The sequence below is a fragment of the Gymnoscopelus braueri genome (assembly GCF_963280865.1).
Source record: "Gymnoscopelus braueri genome assembly, chromosome: 13".
Taxonomy (NCBI): domain Eukaryota; kingdom Metazoa; phylum Chordata; class Actinopteri; order Myctophiformes; family Myctophidae; genus Gymnoscopelus; species Gymnoscopelus braueri.
Window position 1 is genome coordinate 35,982,463 of NC_137615.1, and position 22,785 is coordinate 36,005,247.

A 22,785-nucleotide genomic window follows, 5' to 3' on the forward strand; every position below is an offset into this window, starting at 1 on the left:
AAATCAATAGCAATGTCAAACACACTCGCATGGATTCACACAGCGAGTGCACTGAAGACAAACAAAACATCATGTAGTTGCACTGATGAAACAGTCATCTTCGCTCTCGCTCACTCTTTTTTTTTTGCATAATAATCTTGGTTGCAACTTTTGGTTTTGTTATTATTATTGTTTATTTTGATGTTCTTGCCTTTATTGATAGTCACAATGGAGGGAGAGAGTGTCGGGGAATGACATGCAGCAGTACTACTTGTTTGGGAACCACTGAGTTATATTGTATGGACATACTCTATCATACAGATTGGTTAAAATAAGGTTTTTATGATAAGTTGTGGACAGACAGAATGCATGGAAGATGAGCTACGTACGTTTCATTCCTTTCCTGAACGTCTGCTGCACATATTTCAGGCCTGACACGATATCTCTGTTGACCTGCAGGAGAAACCAAAGGGCAGCTGTGATGTCACATCCTGTTTGGAAATGGCCTAATGCCAGGCCGGTTGAAACAAGCACATAACACAGTAAAAATATTTTACTGTGTAATATGTGCTTGTTCAAATGTATCCATATGTTAACTCTGCGATGGTACCAATGTAACCGAACGGACCGGTAAGGATCCATTTGGTTACATTGGAACTCTACAAAATGTAACACACTTTAAGGATGTAGTGTACATGCCGTTGTCGTGTACATGCACATGCAAGCACCTCACCTTGAAGCTGATTTTGATCCTGTACTCAACTCCTTCCTTCAACACAAATGACTGCTTCTTATAAGACTCCAGGTCCCCTGATAGAGCAGAGCAAAAGAGGGAAGAAATTGACTAAGTGATGGATTTATCTAGAGAAAACAACAAGATGCTTTTGAGAAAACTAAAATAAGGAAACCATTGCATATCAGATAAAACTACACATTTCAATTACATTTTGTATGAATAAAAACAGCATGTTTCCCAAAACACAATAACCTAAACGATAATATGACAAAATAGCATAAACAGATGGATGACGACACAATTGGGGCATGGTTACGAATAAGTCCTGCTATTTTTCAGTCATCTCTTGTTTTAAGATTTAACAAAAATATCTAAGGTACAGCTTCACCAAAGTTGGAGCAGTTTAACATTTTGGAAAGCTGGATGGGGTATTACCAGATCTGGCCACCAGGTGGCAGAGTGTCTATCTGGCCTAGTTTCTCCCTGTAGTTTGGTGTGTGGGCCGTGGGAGGGCACGCCAGCATGGCAGCCTCATAAACCAAATGTCTCTATAACCCACTTAAATAGTCATCATTGTCGGTACTAATTGGCCTGCTAATGAATAACTCCTGCTATGTTTGGAGGAGAACAATTATTGCTGATAATTTCCATTCCTTTAGTATGCCTGCTTGAAAAGGCAAGAAAAAATAAGTACCCCCGCCCCCTCCCTCGCTTTCACTCCTGTGTGTTCGCATGGAAAATATTACGGGAGCCAAATTACCCCATGGTCTCTTTACACCAAACAAAAACCCTTATTCTACAGCCATTCAATATGCTCAGAGTGGAAGCTCAGGGAGAGCTATACAGTGGGTCAACTTTGGGGTTGTGTGTGTGTGGAACACAGCATCTAAAACAGTGGTTCCACCAGATTTGACCCCCAAATTATTAGTAAAAGTAGCAATACCACAATTAGTCCGTGAGCCAGGACCCCAAATATGGGTCATTTGTATCAATTCTCATAGTGAATTTTGGGTAGGTATACACCCCAAGTGCTAGGAAAAATGTGATAGCCTTGCATCTGTGGTAGCTTTGTGTGTTATCACTCCTTTTATAACCACATGCCAAAACAAATTTCAAAATCCGAATGAAGCATTCTACTTCAAACTGATGGTTCTGTCTTATTATTGACCCTCTCTCTTTCAAAAATGGTTGGGATAAAGCTCAGACTATATATTGTTCAGAAAGGTTCTTAAAATTAGCATCTCTAGTATATTTTTCTATTACAGGCAGTGACAACATAGTGACCATATATGACATAAGATGTACTTCGGTTTTCATGAAGATGGAACACAAAGGTTTCCTTTGTAAATTATATTTTTTTGATTTAAAACCATGTTTACATACATAGATTCTAAGGAAATGTATAATGCAATTCAATAAACAGAATATGGTGCAAGTGTGTAAAAAATATCCAAAATGGCTACTAAACACCTGGCTAAGAAATTACTTTTGATCCGCTTGTCCTTGAATACCTCTGTGTAATACCTATTTTTTTTAGGGTTTTCATATGTGTAGAATCCATTCCTGGTAATCTCACATGTTAAAGGTCAGGTTAACACCTTTACCGCCGGGCCCGTAGTTCTACGGGCCGTTAAATCCAACGGTTAAGCGCCGAGCCCGTAGTCCTACGGGCTGCGGTCTTTTCGCGCATGCGCGGTCCGGGTGCACTTTCGGAATTTTTTTGATCCACTTCCGTTTCCGGTTTGATGACAGGAAATAGAATTATTTGGGATCCGGTTTCGACGATCACGCCCGCTCCCATTCTACAGACGAAACTGAAACTCAATTCTCTTCCTGTAGTTTTTTCTCCTCGCATTTCACTGTTTAACGTAATCCGCTCTAACTACAGTCATGGAAGTCCGTTTGACATGCGGTCTTCACTGGGAGATACAGGGAGATCTCGCGGATGTAAACAGACCGTTCACGGCTCAATCTTAAGGATTTTAACAAGATCTATGGCGACATGAAAAAAACAAAAAAACAACAAAAACACCTTGGCACTGGTGAGTACATTATGAGATTAACCTCTGGCGGTGGATGTGTTAAGGTTAAATTTGACCTCTGGGAGAACAACAAATTGATGAACATTCATGGTTCACTTTATTCACAATTTATTTTTGTGAAAACTGTCATAAACATGTCACAATAACTGGTATTCATAACAACATTATATTATACAACATGATGGCAATATGTATCTTTTGCAACTACATCTGTATTCTCCAACTCATAATCAGGATCAGAAAGTCCACCCATCACATCCTCCTGGCCCTCACCCTCCTGATTGGCACACACAGAATTCTCTTACCCACATCCTGTTCTATCTCATCCTTACAAGTATCCTCCTTATTGACATCACTCCTCATTTGTAGCTTGAGCATATCATCAGTAACCATCTTACGACGGAAACACGTACGACGGAAGTCCCGCCCTTATAGGACACTCTCTGCATTCGGTCGTGACCAGGCTTTTCTCTTCGCAGATGAGTAAAGGCTGGCAACGAGGCTACCTCGCCCAGCACATCAGGGTAGCCTGGGAAGTTCCCTGCCAGCAAAGTGTTGTGCTCTGATCTTGCCTTTGCCTTATGTATAAGAGGTTGCACAGGACTGTCCCATCGCAATGCTCCATCTGTACTTTACACTGTAGGTCCACCTGATACACCCCAATAAATACACCAACAGGACAAGCACATCAGTTTAATCACACCATCACACCATTTCCAGAGATGGCTGCATCAGGGACATGGTGATGTCTGCCTCATCATGACTAAATGCACTATCTATTGCCAATACTGAAGGTGTACAACATGCTTAATGGTGCTGACAGACAAGGTCTAGCTTAGCCTCTATGACATGGAGCACATGCATCACTGGGTTAGATATCAAGCATACTGCATATGGCCAGCACGGAAGAAGTACTTCATCATGTGCGTCCTGAGAGAAAAGGTGACAAGTTACTGTCAATGTGTCTCCCTGCATATTCAAACTGGTGGATGTGAAGTGTAAGAAGAATTAAGTTGTCTACCCACTGTCAGCCAGTAGGATGGAGATGTGTGTCCAGGTAGGCTACTGCTGTATCTGCTCAAATGTCTTTGGCCCAGTTGATAGAAACCACTTCAAGAGTGCAGCTGATACACTCAGGACTTACCACTGAACTTGCCTGTCAGCCCCCCATATGCTGCAACCACATGCATTTCCAGTGCTGAACCTTGCATCAGTTTTGCAATGCAGCTGAAGAATGACTGTATAACATGCATCCCATATGTCCTCAGCATACCTGCAAGGTAGTGTTGATTTTGACAGCAGATTTTGATTTAGTTTTATTCATAGTCTTTTGAATAAAATTCTGTTTAGTTTTAGTCATATTTTAGTCATCTGAAATGTTTACTTTTAGCCTTGTTTTAGTTGACTAAATATCGTAAGATTTTAGTCGACTAAATCTACAAAATGTATTTTTGGCTGCGTGATGGCAACTAAATGATTTTCACTTAGCTGCATGCCGAAAATAGCCGATCTGCAGACCGAAAATAGTTGATCTACAAGCTCGAGCTTGTAGAATAGATCAACTATTTTCGGTCTGTGACACCCGTGCGCACACATGATGACTTGTCTTAGTCCTACTGGATCTCTTCTCCACTAGTCTCTCCCAAACATTTTAGTCTAGTTTTTATTTGTTGACGAAATTGTCAGTATATTTAGGTATTTAGTTTTTATTCGTTTTTTATTCAGTGAAAAAAAGGTAGTCAGACATTTTTGTCATAGTTTTAGTCGACGAAATCAACACTGCTGCAAGGTGTCAACAAACGGCTCCATGTCAATTGTGAGGTGAATAATGTACATGTCAACCAGTGACTATATCTGCTGCCTGCTTGGACACCTGGTTGGACGATAAGGTGCGGGAGAGACCTTGACCGGACCTTTAGCACATAGGCCAAAGACTGACTGGCAATTGAAAATATAACATTAGAAATAGATTCTACACAAATGAATCCCCCCAGGTCCCCATATGAATCACCATAAGTTCACAGATTCCCTCACTTAACTACAATACAATTTGTTGTTTTTAACATAATTTACTAAACCTTACCTTGGGACACCATCTTTGATTTGGCAATAAATAATTAAGTGATGGTAATTTCACTGATTCAGCCACATTCCTTGAACCCTAAAACCTAGGGTTAGACACCGAAACCACCTTTCTAGGTTGAACAGTATCATATAGCCATTTAAGCTCCTGGCAGCCATATTAGACGCCATCTTGGAAATTATGGCTTTACGAGACATATCATTTCCTAGATTTTTTGTATGTTCTTAAGCATGCCTAGACGTACCGGAACCAATTGAAAAACCTTTTGTATCATTTTTTAGGGGGGATTAAGTAGTATGTTTTCATATATTGAACCCTGTAATGTTCGCCTAGTGTTATAAAATAAAATGCATGATAGCGCCCATAAAGCTACCATTGGTCTATCACATAATTTTCTAACTCTAGACATGCATACCTTGACAAAAATTACTATGAGCATTAATCCCCTCAGATGATAATGACCTGGCTCATGGACTAAATATAAAAACACACAAGTAAAAGTCCAGTATTAACTTTACTTACTTAAATAGGACTTAAAGTGGTAAATGTACTGTATGTTCTGTATTAATAATCTAAATCTGAAAAGTAACTAAAGCTGTAAAATAATTGTAGCGGAGTAAAAAGTTCCTCTGAGATGTATCGTCCAGTAGGAAATACTTGAAAATACAATGGAAATACTCAAGTAAATGTACCTCAAAATTGTACTTAAGTACAGTACTTGAGTAAATGTACTTAGTTACTTTACACCACTGACTACTACTCACCCTCTAGGTCGAGGGTCAGGGGGCCTGGGGCCGTCTCACACATCAGGGTCAGTCGCGTCACCTTGACATTGGGTGCGGTGGGGTCCACTGCAAAGGAACAAACAGGTCAAATCTTTATGAATTCATGTCAAGTTTATGAAAGAAATCGGTGTATTAAAGGGATAGTTCACCCCAAAAAGAAAAGTTTTTCTATCGATTAGTTACCCCATGGAGACTTAAATTCATGGATATTTTGATAAGCCAATAATTAGGTAGGCAGCGGTTCCGGTAGGAGACACAAAGGACTCTTTGTGTCTCCTACCGGAACCGCTGCGGGTCATGATATCCTGTCTAGAGGGCCGGGTTAAAAATTTCCGGAGAGAGAATCCGCCGGATCCCATTGGTTCACCGATCTGTGTTCCCGCCCCCGAGCCCCTCCTCCTCCCCAATGTGCAGCATTGAGAGCCCTGACGTTACAACATTTGGGCCGACGCCCACTGCACTCTGGTTGGTCGGTGAAATCACCCACTTCCTATTCCAGGAACATCAACGGGCTGGTCCAGGCTCTTAGTTTGGCAAAACGTGAAGGAAAATATAAAAGCCTGGAGGTCGAGGTTATCAAAGTATTGCCTTAGGAATGCCTTAGGAATACCTTTAAGTTCCTCCTTGACATTTATAAAAATCTCTAGCTCTTCCTCTCAAAGTTATTTATTAATCAGACGGTTGCACTGTGGCTGCTTCTGGTTCCCTGGTTCTAACTTGAACACACGGCGTGTTGTTCTGCGCCAACACTTTCACTTTTAATAAAAACGCCTTGGGCGCGCACCGCAACAACACACATTCCTTGTTTAATGTTGAACAGGCTGACTGCTCGGGCGGGTAACCAGTCATAACCTGAAGCTTGTACTGGTCAGTAAAAAAGAGTCAAATATGCAGGTCACTATGGATGGTCGGGGAGCAAAAGGTTCAGCAGTCTCTGTTCCTTCCCTGCTCTGAACAACTGTCAGCAAGGAGGAATTCCAATATGTTATGATCATCCATCAAGCAGTGCACGTATCGTCTCTGCCGGGTGGAAATCTCATATGTCCAAACAAAAACGGTTACTTTTCAGGATTCAAATTCAAAAGTAGCAGATCTACAAGCTCAAAACGAGTCGCTTCGCGCCGCGTTTCAAGCTCGTGGATCTGCTACTTTTGAGGCTGTAGTGTGATCAAGTAGGGCGTTAATTTACGGGGGGAAAAAAACGACAAAAAGTTAGAATATGGAGATAGGAGGTTTTCTGCCCAACAACAGAGAAAATAAATGTGTGACTGCGGGACCGTGGGCTCACAACATCAAGTCTAAAGATCTATGCTGGAAATCATCAACCTGTCAGAGTTGCTGACAGTGCAGCTCTGAGAGGAACCCAGACGATGGCGTGACCCGTTTTTCCCCCCTTCTTCTTCTTCTTCTTCTTCAGTGCCCACAGACTAAGCCTGTCACAATTATTATATATAATCACCTGTTTGCAATTATCTGAGTAAATCGCAATTATTTTGCATACTCTTAAGAATCGAGTCCAAACAACTGAACATTCAACAGAAATATGGCATTTAGGCGTTCGCGTGGTGCAGTGGTAAAGTCAACTCAACATCACAAGTTTGCCCTTCATAAGTTTCTCTTTCACTTCTACTTCATCAGGGATTAGAGAGATTTCATGGCTGTCTGAAGTTGTTTGCACAGCATGGACTGTGATTGGCCCACAGCCATAACAATGATGCCATAAAACTTTATGCGCGTGCCGTGCGTGTGTGTAAATCCCACCCCACACACACACCTTTGCAGGTGTCTACTTTGCCCAGCAGGGCTTCCTTGTACTTTTGGAGGCTTTCGTCTTCTTTGTCCAGCTCCTGGATCTCCTGTAAGCTCTTCTGGGCGGGCGCTTTGTAGTTGATTCCGCTCTCGCCATCGTCATTGGCCGCTGCGATGGCCGCCAACTGCTCTGGTGTGGGATCCGGCTCATCAGCCATAGTCTAGACTCTAGAAGAGCAGAATAGAAGGAGGAGAAAGATGGGTGGGGTGGGGGGGGGGGGTAGTGGATAAATGAGGAGAGAGAACGAGAGGAGAAAAACAAGTTGTTGGTCGGAGGCGAGTGCAGAAAAATCACATCCCATTATGGCGAGTCATGAGCTTTAATGAAACCCGTTCTCCATGTGCCGTGTGTCAGCGATGCCTCTGCAGCGTGATTATTGTGGATTTACTTCTTTATCTAGAGGGTGACCTCTGTGAACCTTGACCCAGGGCAGGGCTCTGGCTGTCAATGCCTCTGTGTAGGGTACACCAATACCATGTGTATTAACACACACACACACACACACACACACACACACACACACACACACACACACACACACGAGATAAGCCTGGCACATGAAGTCTAGGACTATGAGGCCATGGCTAAAATGGAGCGCGGGAGAGAGCGAGATATAGAGAGAGAGCTGGTCAGTCAGACAGAAGATGGGACAGCCATGCATGCTGTGAACTGCAGAGGTAAACCATGGCTGGAGAGGGAGATCAAAACAGATTCATTATCTGAGATGTGCTCCTTCTGTATTGCCTGTCATTTCTCCTCGGCCACCGGCCGCCCGTCCTCGGCTTGCGGGCCAACAGGAAACCAGCTGCGCTAATGTGGCTCTCTGCGCCCGGCTGCGGTGCATTAGCGGTCACTACCGATTAGCACAGAGGGAGGCTTGATGCTGAGCAGAGACAGGAGGGAGAGCAGCATTAAGCCTTATCAGTCTTCCTCTCGCCATCCCAGAGATATGGAGGGGTTGACGGAATGGTTTATGAAGCTGTGGATGGCGCTCGCTCCCTTTCTCATAAATATAATGAAGACACAATGCTGTGTAAAACAGGTTTTTATAAATAACATCTGGTCTACACGTGTACGAGCCAAGCCTATATTAAATGTTTATCGATGGCAAAAGACAGTGCTTTTGTTTGACTGAGTGGTGGCCTATCTCAAGGGCTCCCAACCCGTTCAGTGTCGCGACCCCCCAAAATAATCATATTTGAAGTGGGGACCCCCCACCCCGACAAGCATTTGGAATTGTAGGCATTACATTTAGTTTGACTCGGTTCCACAGAGAAATATTGTGAAAGTAGCCGAACTACAAGCTCACAGTCACAACAGCGCCTCGCACTGCGAGGTGTGGTTGTGAGCTTGAATGAGATTCTAGATCAGCTATTTTCACAATGTTTGCCTCTTTCTTACGTAATATTTGACAATTTGGTATTAAAAGGGTCTAAGTCATTAAATTGTAACTTTAGAAATGTGCAGATACCATGTATACACTTATACTGTATGTTGATTTGTTTACTGTTGAGTGAGAAAACAATGTTGCACACTAAGCTAATCATCTGGGGCCCCCCCAACAATAATTTGAGATTTTGAGGACCCCCTGGGGGGTCCCGACTCCCAGTTTGTGAACCACTGGCCTATCTAACAGCCCCATGTCTTGTCAGTAGGCTTGTTGCATACAGATGCTACTCATACGTAGAAGGCTGATCAGTCTGGCTAGCTTGCTTCCACCTGCATCAAATAACTGAATGACAAGAAACCGTTTTTATTTATAGTAATTTAATCTACACTAATCAAATCAATTACACATGCGTAATGTAAGTTCTATTTGACTATTTGATCACTAAATTGGACACATATGATGTACAACCAAAGCTAATTATAACCAGCCTAATGTTGTGACATTCAACGCCCTTTCACATTCGCACATACTTGGAATAGAAATACAGAACTAATAAAGTACGTAAAGTACTAATAAAATATATGATTGGGGAGGCAATGTGTGTGCAAAGATGCATACATGTCACTGTATGAGACAGGCAGAAATGATGTATGTGACGGACATTGTACAGTATATTAGTAGTACATCTGTATCGTTATTGTATTTGCTTTGTTCAGGACCCCAGGAAGACTAGAGGCTCATTCATGCGTCTCTAATGGGGATACTTTAAAGGAGAGATCCGGCCATTTTAAGTGTTATCTTTGATGTGTCGCTAATCACTCAAACATGTGCTGAATGTCGCGGACGAGCTACCGTTCGTGCAGAACGAGATGACGCTGGTTGCTTGTTTCTCTCACAGACGCCAGGTTTTGTTCTGTTTTGAGTATCATGAGACTCCACGATGAGTGGTAGTAGAAAAGGAAAAAAAGGCTCCCATTATGCCAACGGAGGGGGTCGCCAGAATGGACGACAGGGGACTCTCTGGAATAACTCAACGTCCCTTTCAATGTTGGTGAGTGATTAGCGACACATCAAAGATAACACTTAAAATGGCCGGATCTCTCCTTTAATAAACATAAAGAAAAACATGAGTGGATGCATACATGTGGAAATGTAATTGTGAATATGTGGGCAAAAAAAATCACTTGCTTTCACAGTCAATTTTACAGTATATTACATAAAATGGTATGCTATTATTTATAATATTATATACTGTACTGGTCCACAGAGCTAGCTGGCCCTAGTCTTGTGAGGTCAGCCCTCCAATCTCACTCCACTCTGAACGGAGATCTGCAGTAAGTCACTCACATGGGAAACAGACAGTGGATAGAATGAGGGCGTGGATGAACTATGATGGAGAGGTGACATACAGCGTCAGTCCAGTCAGTCCAGTCAGTCAGGGCTGTCACCATCATGACATTTTAGTTGAGGATTAACCCATTAAGACCTGAGGCCGATTCCACTTCTAAACCAGTTCTTTCAATATCTTTCAAAAATAGCAGATGTATTCGCTATTGCTTGTATATCTGCTATTTTTGAATAGCCAACGCTAAAAATCGAAAATGTTTTAATGGGTTCATTGTCATACAAATAAATGTGATTCACGATTCAAGTGTGATTTTGGCATTGAACATGGGACATATGAATTATATTTCTGTTTGCCCTTTTGTTTTTGTAAAACAGAAATGGCACAGGGTCGAGATGAGAAATAACACAACTATACAAAACCTATTACTGAAATATACCAAGGTTGACAATGACCAGTACCAATTATCAAAATGAATAATGCACTATGGCCAAAACAGGCCATATACTTAAGGGATCGTTCACCCCTCTCCTTGAATTCATTTTTGTCGCATTCCTAACTAAGCCAATAATTTGATTACCAGCGGAGTGACTCAAAGAGTCTCCATTGAGTCTCCGCTGGTCATCAAATTAATGGCTTAGGAATGCGACAAAAACTGAAGAATCTCCGTGAATTCAAGGCTTCATGGGGTGTGTAATTGATAGAGATTTTGGGTGAACTCTCTCTTTAATAATTAAAATCTTTTTCTACAAGCTCAGCTCACAACATAAATTGTTTTGTAAATGCATAAAAAAAAGAAAAGAAGAAATGTGTCCTAATTGCCAAAAATAGGGATGCCAGGTTAAAGTGGTTAAAAGAGCATGTGCAACGATGTGGAAGTAGTGTGTGTGTGTGTGTGTTTTAATGACTGCCAAGGCCCTGCCCATACGGTCAATGTCGCAGCCCCAGTTTATACACTTTCCACTTAAACATTCCATCCGAGGTTAGGCTGACCCAGTCAAACGTCTGATGCAAATGTGATCTAAGCGGAACAGATGGTATCAGAGACACCAGTGAGATGAAGAAAAAGCCAGACAGGATGACCAGGCCAGTTCAATTCAGCACATTAAATGCAATTTGCCATCCGAAACTCATCTGCTGCCAACAGGGACTTCAATCTCAATCGTTTGGTCTACAATGCTGTTTCTCTGGCTAAACGTCTGTCAATATTACTATAAATCCACTTCCTCAACCTTCCATAGCCCAGCCTAATAATGCCACATGTTCATATGAGCTCATCATCACAGGGTCCAGCTCTATCCTCCTGTCTTAGCCCCCCCCAGCAGCTGAAACAATGCACACGCCAGAACAATGTAAGAATGTGCATGACGTGGTCAAAAGGAAGCTGCCTACCCAACAATGAGACAGGAAGTCCATGGTATCACGGACATGAACAACATTTGTTCACAACTAATAGAAGCACATAAGAGTCTAGTGATATACGCATGTCATATGAAATGTGCTATGTAAATAAACTTGACAACTAACAGAAAAGTATCCCAGATATCAAATGGCCAGGGAACAGTATATCCTTTATCCCCTTTATTTTGACCCAGTTCCCGGAGTGCGTTTGTTTTTTTTATCCCCGTGGAGTTTTTCTTCGCCCAAGGTCTAAGGACAGTGGATATCAGTTTCTCTCTGGGTCAGTAAAACCCTTCGAGACAAATATGTTTGTGTTGAGGTTAAGTTTTTAAAGATACATTTGTCATATTTCCTCACATTTATTGGCAATTCATTTCAGCATATTAACCCTAGTGTCACTATTTTGGGCAGATCATTGTAGGTGGAAATGATTTTCATTGCTTCAGCAATTAAAAGATAGCGGATCACATCTTTGCTATTTTTTAATAGATTAAGTATAAAAAGCTTAAAAGTACCAGTTTTGTTCTATGGAGCCTATTAATGTAAATCTGTTTCCTAAATGAGACATACAGGTATATGCCACAATATTACTGAATAGAAAAAACTTGGATCCACTCCTACAGTAAATCTAGTTCATACCTGATGATAAACTGTACGGGAGGCTTCAGATAATGTACACAAATGCTACTACAATCCCACAAGCAAACCAGCTTGCTATCAGCCATCCTAGCAACAGCTCCAGTAAATCACACCAGTGCAAACACACTGGAGTGCAGACACTGGTTTCAGCCCTGCAGGTGACAGGCCTGTGGACTTTAAAATGTCTTTTTTGTTTGTCTTTTAAAGCATTTAATTCCCCAGAATATGTGACATTCCCTGTCCCCTTGGTCGCCCACACTTGGTAACCGGAACAGTGTGCACCTGATATTTCCAGGCACCTTTTTTTTTCCTTTCTTTCTCAGAACACTGGGCTTTTTTCTTTTTTTTTTTTACAATAATTCCCCAAACCTCTGTCTGTCCCCAAAAACTCTCCTGCCCGGTTCTCCTCAGTGGCTGGAGCAATTGATCTGTATTTGCACACGGCCATTGACCATTAGCATGTGCACGGAACAGCGACGCCCGTTTTTTCACTCTCCCAAAATGTAAGCTGTTTATTAGAGTTTTTACGAAAAAGAATCCGGGCTATGGGAGCTATCGTCGGCATGCTTACAGCCGCCGCCATGGTTACAGCCCCCCCAAGCTATGGGAGGAAGGGGTCCTCCTTGGGGCCAAAATCATAGACATATAAAGGTAGACGCCTCCTCTGGCTCTGAAGCGTTGGCATCTCGGACGCACTTCCGCTTCCTCTATGCTTCCGGGGGGAAGCTGGAAACTTCCGTGTGCGTCACAGAAGGGGGCGTTCGGTAGGCCAATCAGAGGCAGGTGGGGTGGGTCTTTTCTTAAGAGGCAGCCGCGCAGCAACTAGTCAGTTGGACGCGCTGTGATTGGCCAGTAGTTAACGTGATGTGATTGGTCAGTAGTCAAACAGCCCCCCGGAAGAGCCTTGTATTGAGAGACCAGTTGTTACAATGAACTGCAGAGGCCAATGAGGTATCTAGGTTTCTATATCTATGGCCAAAATGGTTTGGGACTAGTGCTGTACACAGTGTTGCCAGATTCTATGAGAGAAACAAGCAACCAGGTCTAGGAAAGCCAGCCCAAAAGAAGCAACTATGGGCCACATGAGCACTTTAACATATACATCAGCTATTTGAAAATAGCAGATCTACAAGCTCACAACGCGTCGCGATGCGACGCGTTGTGAGCTTGTAGATCGTCTATTTTCAAATAAAGTCTTGCGGGGAAATTATAATTAGCAGATCTGGCAACCCTGGCTGTACAGCACAGCACATAACCCAAAGGCTGTTAATACTTTGACTGCACACATCCCTGGGTATGGACTGGTCTCTTATAAAGATGACCATGAACATTAGGAACTAGGAATTAGGAACCCCCTCACAGCCTCTGGGGGTCCCTGGACCTCACTTTTAGAACCACTGCTGTAGGCAATTAATCAAAAGCTGAAACTACCCCTGTCCATGTCTTGTTTATGTATGTTTACTGTGTTTCAGAGTTTTGATTTATTATCTGCTGTAACATAAATTTCCCAGTTTGGAACATTAATAGACTTGACCTTGACCCATAGTTTACAGCCCCCTTTCTTACTGGATACTGGGCACCAAAAGTGACAAAGTCACAGCCTGTCACTCCTTTTTTTAATTTATGATTTTTATTCAGCATAGGTAGTAGTTGGGCAGTTATAGCAAAAACATATACAGTACTCATGCCTTTTCCTTTTTCCTACATACAGAAACAAACAATACAATTGACACCCTACATAACATTTAACACGCAACTTAGGGACAAGGATGGTTGTGCATAGCACCGAGTGCCGCGCTATGAGCTTGTATATCTGCTATTTTTTTAATAGCTGAAGTGTAAAATAATGCTTTTTAGCTAAAATCAAAAAGTGACACAGATGCGTTCCAGGTCTTAATGGGTTAATAAACTCCACTCAGCGCCACCAGAGGCCTCGCTGTCCACGCCCCTCACTATCCACGCCTCTTCTGCTTTGCATTGTGATCTGATTCTGAAATTAAATAGCTGGACGTTGTCCAACCAGGAACCGAGTGTTTTTTTTTAACGGGGCCTCCGTGTTCTCACTTCTCATAAAAGCAGAAATTCCTGTTCCGGCAGCAGTATGCTGTTTTGGCAACTCAGCTGCGTGTGCGAACGCATGCCACTCTCTCTGAGAGAATGAGCGAGGGGCTCCCTGTCAGAGAGACAAGGGCGTTGGGGGTGAGCAGATAAGGCTATCCTATCTTTCTCCCGTCCATCTAGGGTTCTACCGCTCTCTCCCCATCCTTGGGGTAACAGGCCTACTCACATCCTAAAGTGCAGTATGTGGAATGGCCGGCCACATTCCAAGCCTTCACTGAGGGCGTGGAGTCAAGGAGTGGTGTGGCGATAAATCAGAGGGAGGGAAATGACACATGTAGATAGTGCCAATGAATGCCTGTGGAGCCAAAATACTGGCCGACAAGATGACTCCCAGTGTCCACAAGCTGGGCAGAAGAGGAATATTCCGGCATGATACTGATCCAAAACACACTGCCAAAATCTGCCAAAACACACTGCCTCTAAGGAAGAAAATAGTGACAAATAGGCTATGACCTGACCTGGTCACCTGACTTGAATCCAATAGAACACCTTTTGGAGTAATTTAAGGAGAAAGGTAGAGCAACACAATCCCTCCAGCAAAGAGCAGCTGGAAACCAATTGTCTGACTCTCAACACTGGTATCCTCCATGCTATGAATAAATCATCAAAATAAAAAAGGTGGAAATATGAAGTATTTAAGAAATAAAATATCTGAATCTCAGCATTACTTAAGTTACTAACAGTTTAGATTTACTATATTAAAAATAAAGACCCTACCAGAACTCAAGTGTTATTTTTTCATTTTACATAGCAAATACCCTCATTTTCAACCTAGAAGTGAAGCAATTACTAAGATTATAAAACTTTGAATCATTTGACATTTAAGTGGTATTGCACAGGTTGCACTCACTTCTGTCATGATGTACTGTATACATTCAAACAATCCACAAAAGCACAAACAGTAACTGAATGACTACTACTAAATTCACTATCAGTCAAAAATAGTACTACAAGTTCACAAGATCTGCTATTTTTGGCGCCTCCAGCTGGGAGAACTGGACATCGATCGCTGGTATAAATGTGTGAATCTGGACTCTGTCACGGGCACATGGATCATGGGACATGGGAATACAAGCCTAATACAGTGATCCACAAGGTTTCAATGATGCCCAACTATGAGCGGATCCATCATGTAGAACTAGCCTCTGACGCAGTTCTAGCTGTAGCCGAGATTTGGGGCCTAATTGTATAATCTGACAGCTGCCACAAAGCTATTCCAGGGAGCACCGTCACCTGTCACACAGTGAGTGACAGTGGAAAAGTTATATACTACACAGTGTGACAGGGCTGATAAGCAGGAATCACATTACATAGTAAAAATCAGTCTGTAGGCTTACAAAAAGGAGCTTCGTCATGAGAACCTGAATCAGAATTTTCTAGGACAAACACGCAGGTACTGGTTTAAATGGTAAATGGTAAATGGTGCATTTATATAGCGCTTCTATCCGAAGCGCTTTACATTGATTGTGCCATTAACCCATTCACACACACATTCATACACCGATGGCGGAGGAAACCATGCAAGGCACCAACCTGCTCATCGGGAGCAATTAGGGGTTCAGCATCTTGCTCAAGGACACTTCGACACTAACTCTAGGGGAGCGCCCCAGTGGTGACCTTGATGGCCAGTTTACACCACTGCAATGGACTGAATCAAGTGTCCAACATGGACAATAAAATACATGTGTAAATGTGGGCTTAAAGGACAACTTTAGTTTTTTACAACCAAGGTTTATATTTTAGCTTGTAATTAAAGTAAATAAATGATGAGTGTTATTTTTTTTTCATTTACTGCTTTCTATAGTTTTGGCAATTTTCGCGATATTTTTTACAGTGGGCGGGGGCATTCTGTCCGGTCGCTAAATATGCCTTTTTTACACAATAAAAAAGGTCCTGTGGTCTTTGATGGCCAGATGTGAGTTATTGGGGGCTAGAAGAGCTACTGTAAATAATAATAAAGAAAACACCGTGTTATTGTGTAAAAAAATACATATTTAGCCACCGGACAGAATGCCCCCGCCCACTGTAAAAAAGATCGAGAAAATTGCTAAAACTATAGAAAGCAGTAAATTAAAAAATGTTAACACTCTTACTTTATTTTCTTTAATTACAATCTAAAACATAAACCTTGGTTGTAAAAAACTAAAGTTGTCCTTTAACAACACAAACTCAGCAATAACGGCAGCAGAGAGTTGAGCAGCTAAAATATGTTCACAAATCTTAGCCCCCCTCCTCCCAGTCATCCAATATCAGTTTAGTCTGGTATTTACAACAGGACCTCACATTCAGAGCAAGACAATAGACTATAGCCTACGCAAATAAGTGTGGGACCTGCTCGCCGTTGTGCACGATGACATCATGCTTGCGGTTGCGGCTAATGTGTACTACTTCAGCACGTGTCCCTTTCAATTGTCACATGACATGTCATCGTGTATTGAGTAACAAGGTTACAATTAGCCAACCTTTAGTGTGGCCATAGGGCTAGGAGCTGTTCAACAGCCGAGTCAACGCCTAGACCAGTCAAGCAGAGAATGAATGAGGTGTCCGCTTAACGGACATCGCTGACAACTCAATAAAACTGATTAGTTTGAACAATATGAACATTACGGACTCTGTAGCTAAATGCATTCCAGGCAGCTCAGACAAACAAACTTGCTGCATGCTAGGCTGACAGAGCCATACATAGGCCTAGCCATTGTTCAGCTGCACCACTTCCAGGAGGAAGACTCTGGGGTCATCATCCTCACAATGATAAAAAAAAAAAGAAAGAAAGAAAAACACCTCCTGTTGAACCTCTCAACCTCATGCTTCTCTCCCCGTTACCCGCTCAACGCTGCATCCGGTTAGGGCTGTCATGACATTTTAGATCATGACGATGGTTTTTGGCAATGAATAAATACATTTCCGTTTGCCTTTAAGCTTTTGTAAACAGAAATTGCACAGGGCAGATTATGACAAAGAATTTAAATATGCAAAGAAATGACTGACAATAACCAGTAAAAAGAAATGGTCAAAACAGGCCATATTCTTCATAATTTTATACTTTAAGAAAATGTCCCACAACAAAAAATAGATCAACAAGCAGCATCACATCGAGGTTTTGTGAGCTTGTAGATTACTATTTTGTAAAACGTATGAAAATCTTAAATGCCCTAAATGCCCAAAAGATTGACGCCAGCTTGAGTGTTTATATGAGCCAGGACAACGATATGGAAATAATGATGGAAGTATGACATTTGTGTTCATTTGTTTCATCCAGCTGTTTTTGAATGGAAATGATTCTCAACGATTATAATTGCAATTAGCTCAAATAATTGTGGTCAGGCGATTATGTAATAATTGTGACAGGCCTACCTCCGGTGAGCACTGGGCACCAACTAAGAGCGAGATAATCTGCTCAGATGGCTCAGGAGCTCACCATTAAAAAACACCAGGGGTTTTGGAGGAGCTGAGACGGGAGATTAGGCGACTGTTTCTTAGCAACACTACAAGAAAGGTACAGAGGTCAGGATTACGTCTAATGAGGTGGTAGGGGTGTTTAGAAGTGTCAGTGGTCACAAATCAAGAGGATTCCCCAGATGAAACCTCTTAAGCCAGATTTACAGTATATTTAGTCGTCCGATGGGAGTCTCACGCCAAAAACAGCACAAGCTTCACAAGATGCCCAAGTGAGACGTTTTGAGTGTCCTCGGGAAGCTGAAAAGATCAATTACTGAGTTCAGTGTGCCCCTTTGAGACAGAGATGATACAGTGTGCCCTTCTGAGACAGAGATGATAACATAAGCCTTCTTAAAGTAAACAGTGAGTGGTCTGGTCTACAGCACAGGGACATATCAGGATCTTGTGTAAAGGAAATAATACATTTGGCAAACCCAACATTTTTAATCGATTACAAATCTGATTAACGACTTAAAGATCTGCTATTTTAGCTACTGTACTTTTGAAAGTTTTTACCTGTGACATGCCCAAAATAGGAACGCCTGGTTGAAAGTTCCCAATTTCCTCCCAAAGTGATTAATTAAAATTGATTACCCTTTAATTATAATCAATTAAATCAATTAGTTTAACTAACTGTTGCACCCCTACACACCCCCGAAACATGGAAAAGCTAGATCAGGGGTCGGCAACCTTTTTGACATGAAGTGCCATGTTTTTATTTTCTTGACAGTCAGCGTGCCATATCAACAATAAGTTTAATTATGACACCACATCAAAATAAAATATTTCCAACAGATTCTGATTGTCCATTAATATAACAACCTTTTTTTTCTTCTTTCGTAATATTTTCTTTCATATCAGCACGATGATCATTAGACAATAACCCACCTATATCCAAGACTCCATCCTCAGTCAGAGTTTGAATTAATGTAGAATTATGTGCAGGATGTAAATAATTTGTAAACATATGTGAGGGGACTTAATTTAATTTACTACATTTGTACGAATATTTTATTGTGAACCAAAAATCATCTCTCTCACACTTATGCCAGTGTGCCAGTGATTACCGTGCCTAAGGTTGCCTACCCCTGAGCTAGATGATACAAGTTCATAAACCTCCTGTCTTCAATAGCACTGCAAAGCCATATTCTCTCATCTGACCACGCTGTCTTCACACCGTTGTCTTTGCACACGCATGAGGCGATGGATCAGTCAGGCTGACGGTAGAATGAAGAATTCAACGATTTAGTTTTAGTTTAGGCTGGAAACCGAATATTTTCAGAGTCCAACGCTCTCTAAAATCTACATTCGCTTGAGACTTGCTCAAAACCCTGCCTTGAGTTGGCAGCCATTGGCCCCTGCACAGTGCTAACTGTCTTTTGGCATTAGCGCTGTGCTGCAGATGTCTCTCTCTCACACACACACACACACACACACATACAGTGTCTTTGATCCTCCCTGTCAGTAAATCTCTCGTGAGTGTGCCTAAACCTTTGCAGTTCTTCCCTTTTCGCTGCACTGGATTCATCCTGTGTGTCTGATGTGTGGATTCGGATTTATGCTACACTGTGAGCACATTGGCACCAGTCTTTCATTTATTTTATCTTAGCGCTGCTAGCCTAGTCTCAACAGTGTGCACTATAGTGGCAGGCCGTACCGCCAGGCTGCGATTTCTTTCAAGACGTGATTGGGGTGCTTCCTTCTCCTGGTGAGACACTGGTGACTCGCATCCTATAGAGTGCTTAACCACACATTGTAATGTAATGGTGCAGCAAAGGGTTTCACTTCAAAGAGGTGCACTTGATTTTATCTGCAAGGACAGATGCGCCTGATTTTACATTTGATTAAGCGTGTTCTGGGTATGTTGTGGTCCGTTCTATAAATGGAAAGAGTAAATGCTGGGTCAATCAATGGCAATGTCAAGGGGCAGGTTCCTGGTTACTGTCGTGCTGCACAAAGAAAAAGCGCCTTGGGTGTTGTTCAAAAATGAATTTCACTTTTTGTTGTAAATTGTAAGAAACTGAGTTACTTTGGTTAAAAAGACAGAAAGGCTATTCAGAAAAGTAGATTTTAGTCCACATGTTTAACTTCATAGGTAAAACATGGTAAGTGAGACAAGTTAAGTTATGTGTGAATGCTTAAAGTAATCTAAATTTTATGCTGTTTTTAAAACATGTTTTAAAAATGCTTAGCTTAAGAAAACTGATACAGTATCTTAAGTTTCTGTGCCTTTTTAGAACAACAAAATGTTCTGATGAGGGCGTTTGTCAATCAAGTGAGGAAGAAGTCATATGGCTGCTTATATCTAACCTTTAAATTTTACCATCACTTAAAAGGTAGGGTAAGTGATTTTCTTTGGTTAAAATAAGTGTTAAATAGCTCTATATTCTGATAGCACTTATTGCTACAGAGTGTTTGTTCAGTAACAGGAGTCTCCTTGTCTCTCCAGCTCTTTATAAAACAGAAAAAGCATTTTCATTTCAGTTTCAGTTTCATTTCCCATTTTATCCAATTAGGTTAGAGAACTCAATCAGGATATAGATAAACAAGTGAAATTGGAAGTGATGACACTTAGAAATGAGCAGACAAAATTGGAACTGGAACACAAAAAAAAAATGAAGCTTAAAAATGTGTACTTTCTCCTGATTGGCTGAGATTTTGACACCTACCGGAAAATGTATTTTCTGTTTATTAAAGAGCTGGAGAGACAGGGAGACATCTGTTACTGAACAAACACTCTATAGCAATGATTACTATCAGAATATATTGCTTTAACCTTTTAACAAAATACTTTTTGTTTTAACCAAAAAATATCACTTACTCTACCTTTAATACTTCTACAATACATTATGATATTTGACAGCTTGTAAGTGCCTAAATGTCTCCACTAGGCCCAATAGCTATTGTTTTGGTACAGCCTATCTTGTTATGGTTCAGTTTGTCCTCGAAGCAGCGACAGTATAACTATGATCTCTGCCCTGTGCTCAAGGCAGAACTACCGTACCACTGACATGAGTGTTAATGTACTTCTGACCATGATATGTACATAAAGCATAATCATCACCACCTAGAATATTGTCTCTACTCCTATGTGCCTCATCGATTGCTGATTGATTGATCCAGCAGGTTATATTACTGGGGAAGCAACGTAGCAACCTTTATTATGTTCATCATTAAGCATACCGGTTAACTGCTACACAAGAACAATGTTGGTGTAACTAAGAGATTTGCTGAGAGCACTCCCGACTCCCGAGTTACAATAAAGGAAAACTGAGGATTGGTGTAATACTGTGACTGTCATTGCATTGGCAACAGGTTATATTACTGGGGAATCAGAATGACACAGCTATCTGTATCATCTTCATCATTAAGCATAAACAAACTGCTTCAAAAGAACAATGTTGGCATAACTAAGAGATTCGCTGAAAGCTCTCAGAGTTATTGCATGGATGGATAAAGGAATGCCGAGGATTGGTGTAATAATGCCATTGGCCCACCGACAGGCCAGCGCATTGATAACAGGATTACTGGGAAATCAAAATGTCATGTAACAATCTTTATCATAAACAAAATGCTCCACAACAATGAGAGATTCACTAAGAAATGTAGATTTTATATACAAAAATAACACCAGGAAGTAGGGAGTGAATAGGGGAGCAACTATGGCAGCTCAAAGGTCAGAGCTTCTCCCTTCTGCTCTACTAGAGACTCTAAGAAATAGGGCTGGGTAATCAACTGAAAATATATTGAAACTGATATTTATAAGCAATAACCAACTCTGATTGTCAACTTAACCCTGCATTGTAACATACTTTGTTGTACAATGGTGGCGTATGAAAATAGTGAAAATAGACGATCTAAAAGATCACAAGTAGATTGTTCGTAATCGAGGCAAAAGTTTGAAATAATCCACGATACTGATTTGAATTCATATCACCCAGCCCAACTCAGAAACATGCCTCCATTCTGTCTGCCTCCCCCAGCAACAGCCTCTGTAGAGGTACAGGAAGAACTGAACAATGGAGGACACAATTATAGCATTACAATGGCTGGACAAAAGCATATATCCCATGATAATACAATGCCGAAGCCGCGCCTCCGACCAAGTGGAGCTTACTATGTAACCCTGCTTGGGTTGTGTCTCTCTCTCTCTGTGTCTCTGTGTCTCTGTGTGCACTGCATCTCTGTCTGTGTCTCTGTGTCTCTGTGTGCACTGCCTGTCTGCAGCTCCTCTGACATAAGTAAATGTCCAATTTAGACGTACCATACATCAAATGAAAGGTCTTTGAAAACTGAACACACCTGTCAAGGTTGTGTTTAAGCCCGCCCCTTCCCCCGGAAGCCACGCCCCGGAGAAGGCTCCTAAAAACTCCCCATTGAAACCCCATGTTAAATGAAAAGTGCCCGAATCGCTCCGAAACTTTTTCTACCCCCCCTAAGTGGGGGTCTACGAACAAATACATCGGGCTCGGATTTTGGCTCCGCCCCCCGGAAGTGGGTGAAACAGGCACTTCAAACACTTTGTTGAATTGTTTAAAAACATTCCAAGTTTTTTTTTTGTGAATTTGTATTTTTCTAAGATGCTCCTTTTAACGCAGATTTTTATTTAAAAAAAAAAATATTTTTTTTAGTGGTTACTTTTTTTTAAATATTTTTTTTCATTCTTTTTTTTCTTTTTTTGCGTTCGCTTACCGCGTTCGCGCGTCTTACTTGTATAATGAGTTGTAACAATAAAGGATCTTGTACAAAGACTTGCTAAGTATCCCTGTGTGTCCCTGACGTGCCACTTCATGACAGGTGAACAAAACAACTAAAGGTGAGGAAAAACAGTATGGTTGGCTTTTGTAGAATAGAAATTATCCCTCTTTTTTACAGAAGCAGAGGAGTGAATGTCTTCATGAGGCTCAGTCCTTGGACAGCCTTGCTACATGTCCTTCCATTTCCTGTCTCTTTCCACTTTCGCTGACAAATAAACTAAAGGCTTGAAAATGTCCCCGAAATAACTTTAAATAAATA

The 22,785-nt window shown here is 41.5% G+C and overlaps 1 protein-coding gene across 1 annotated transcript in view; it reads right to left on the reverse strand.

The window, feature by feature from the left end:
* The window catches only part of LOC308098008 (rho GDP-dissociation inhibitor 1-like), a 30,083-nt gene that overhangs the window by 4,531 nt on the left and 2,767 nt on the right, over window positions 1-22,785 (reverse strand). The window contains exons 2-5 of the mRNA XM_080446223.1: window positions 7,400-7,600; window positions 5,605-5,691; window positions 713-789; window positions 369-432 (exon numbers count right to left, since the gene is read on the reverse strand). Of these exons, the coding sequence (XP_080302349.1) occupies window positions 369-432; window positions 713-789; window positions 5,605-5,691; window positions 7,400-7,592 (421 nt within the window). The 5' untranslated portion in view covers window positions 7,593-7,600. The remainder of the gene's footprint in view (window positions 1-368; window positions 433-712; window positions 790-5,604; window positions 5,692-7,399; window positions 7,601-22,785) is intronic.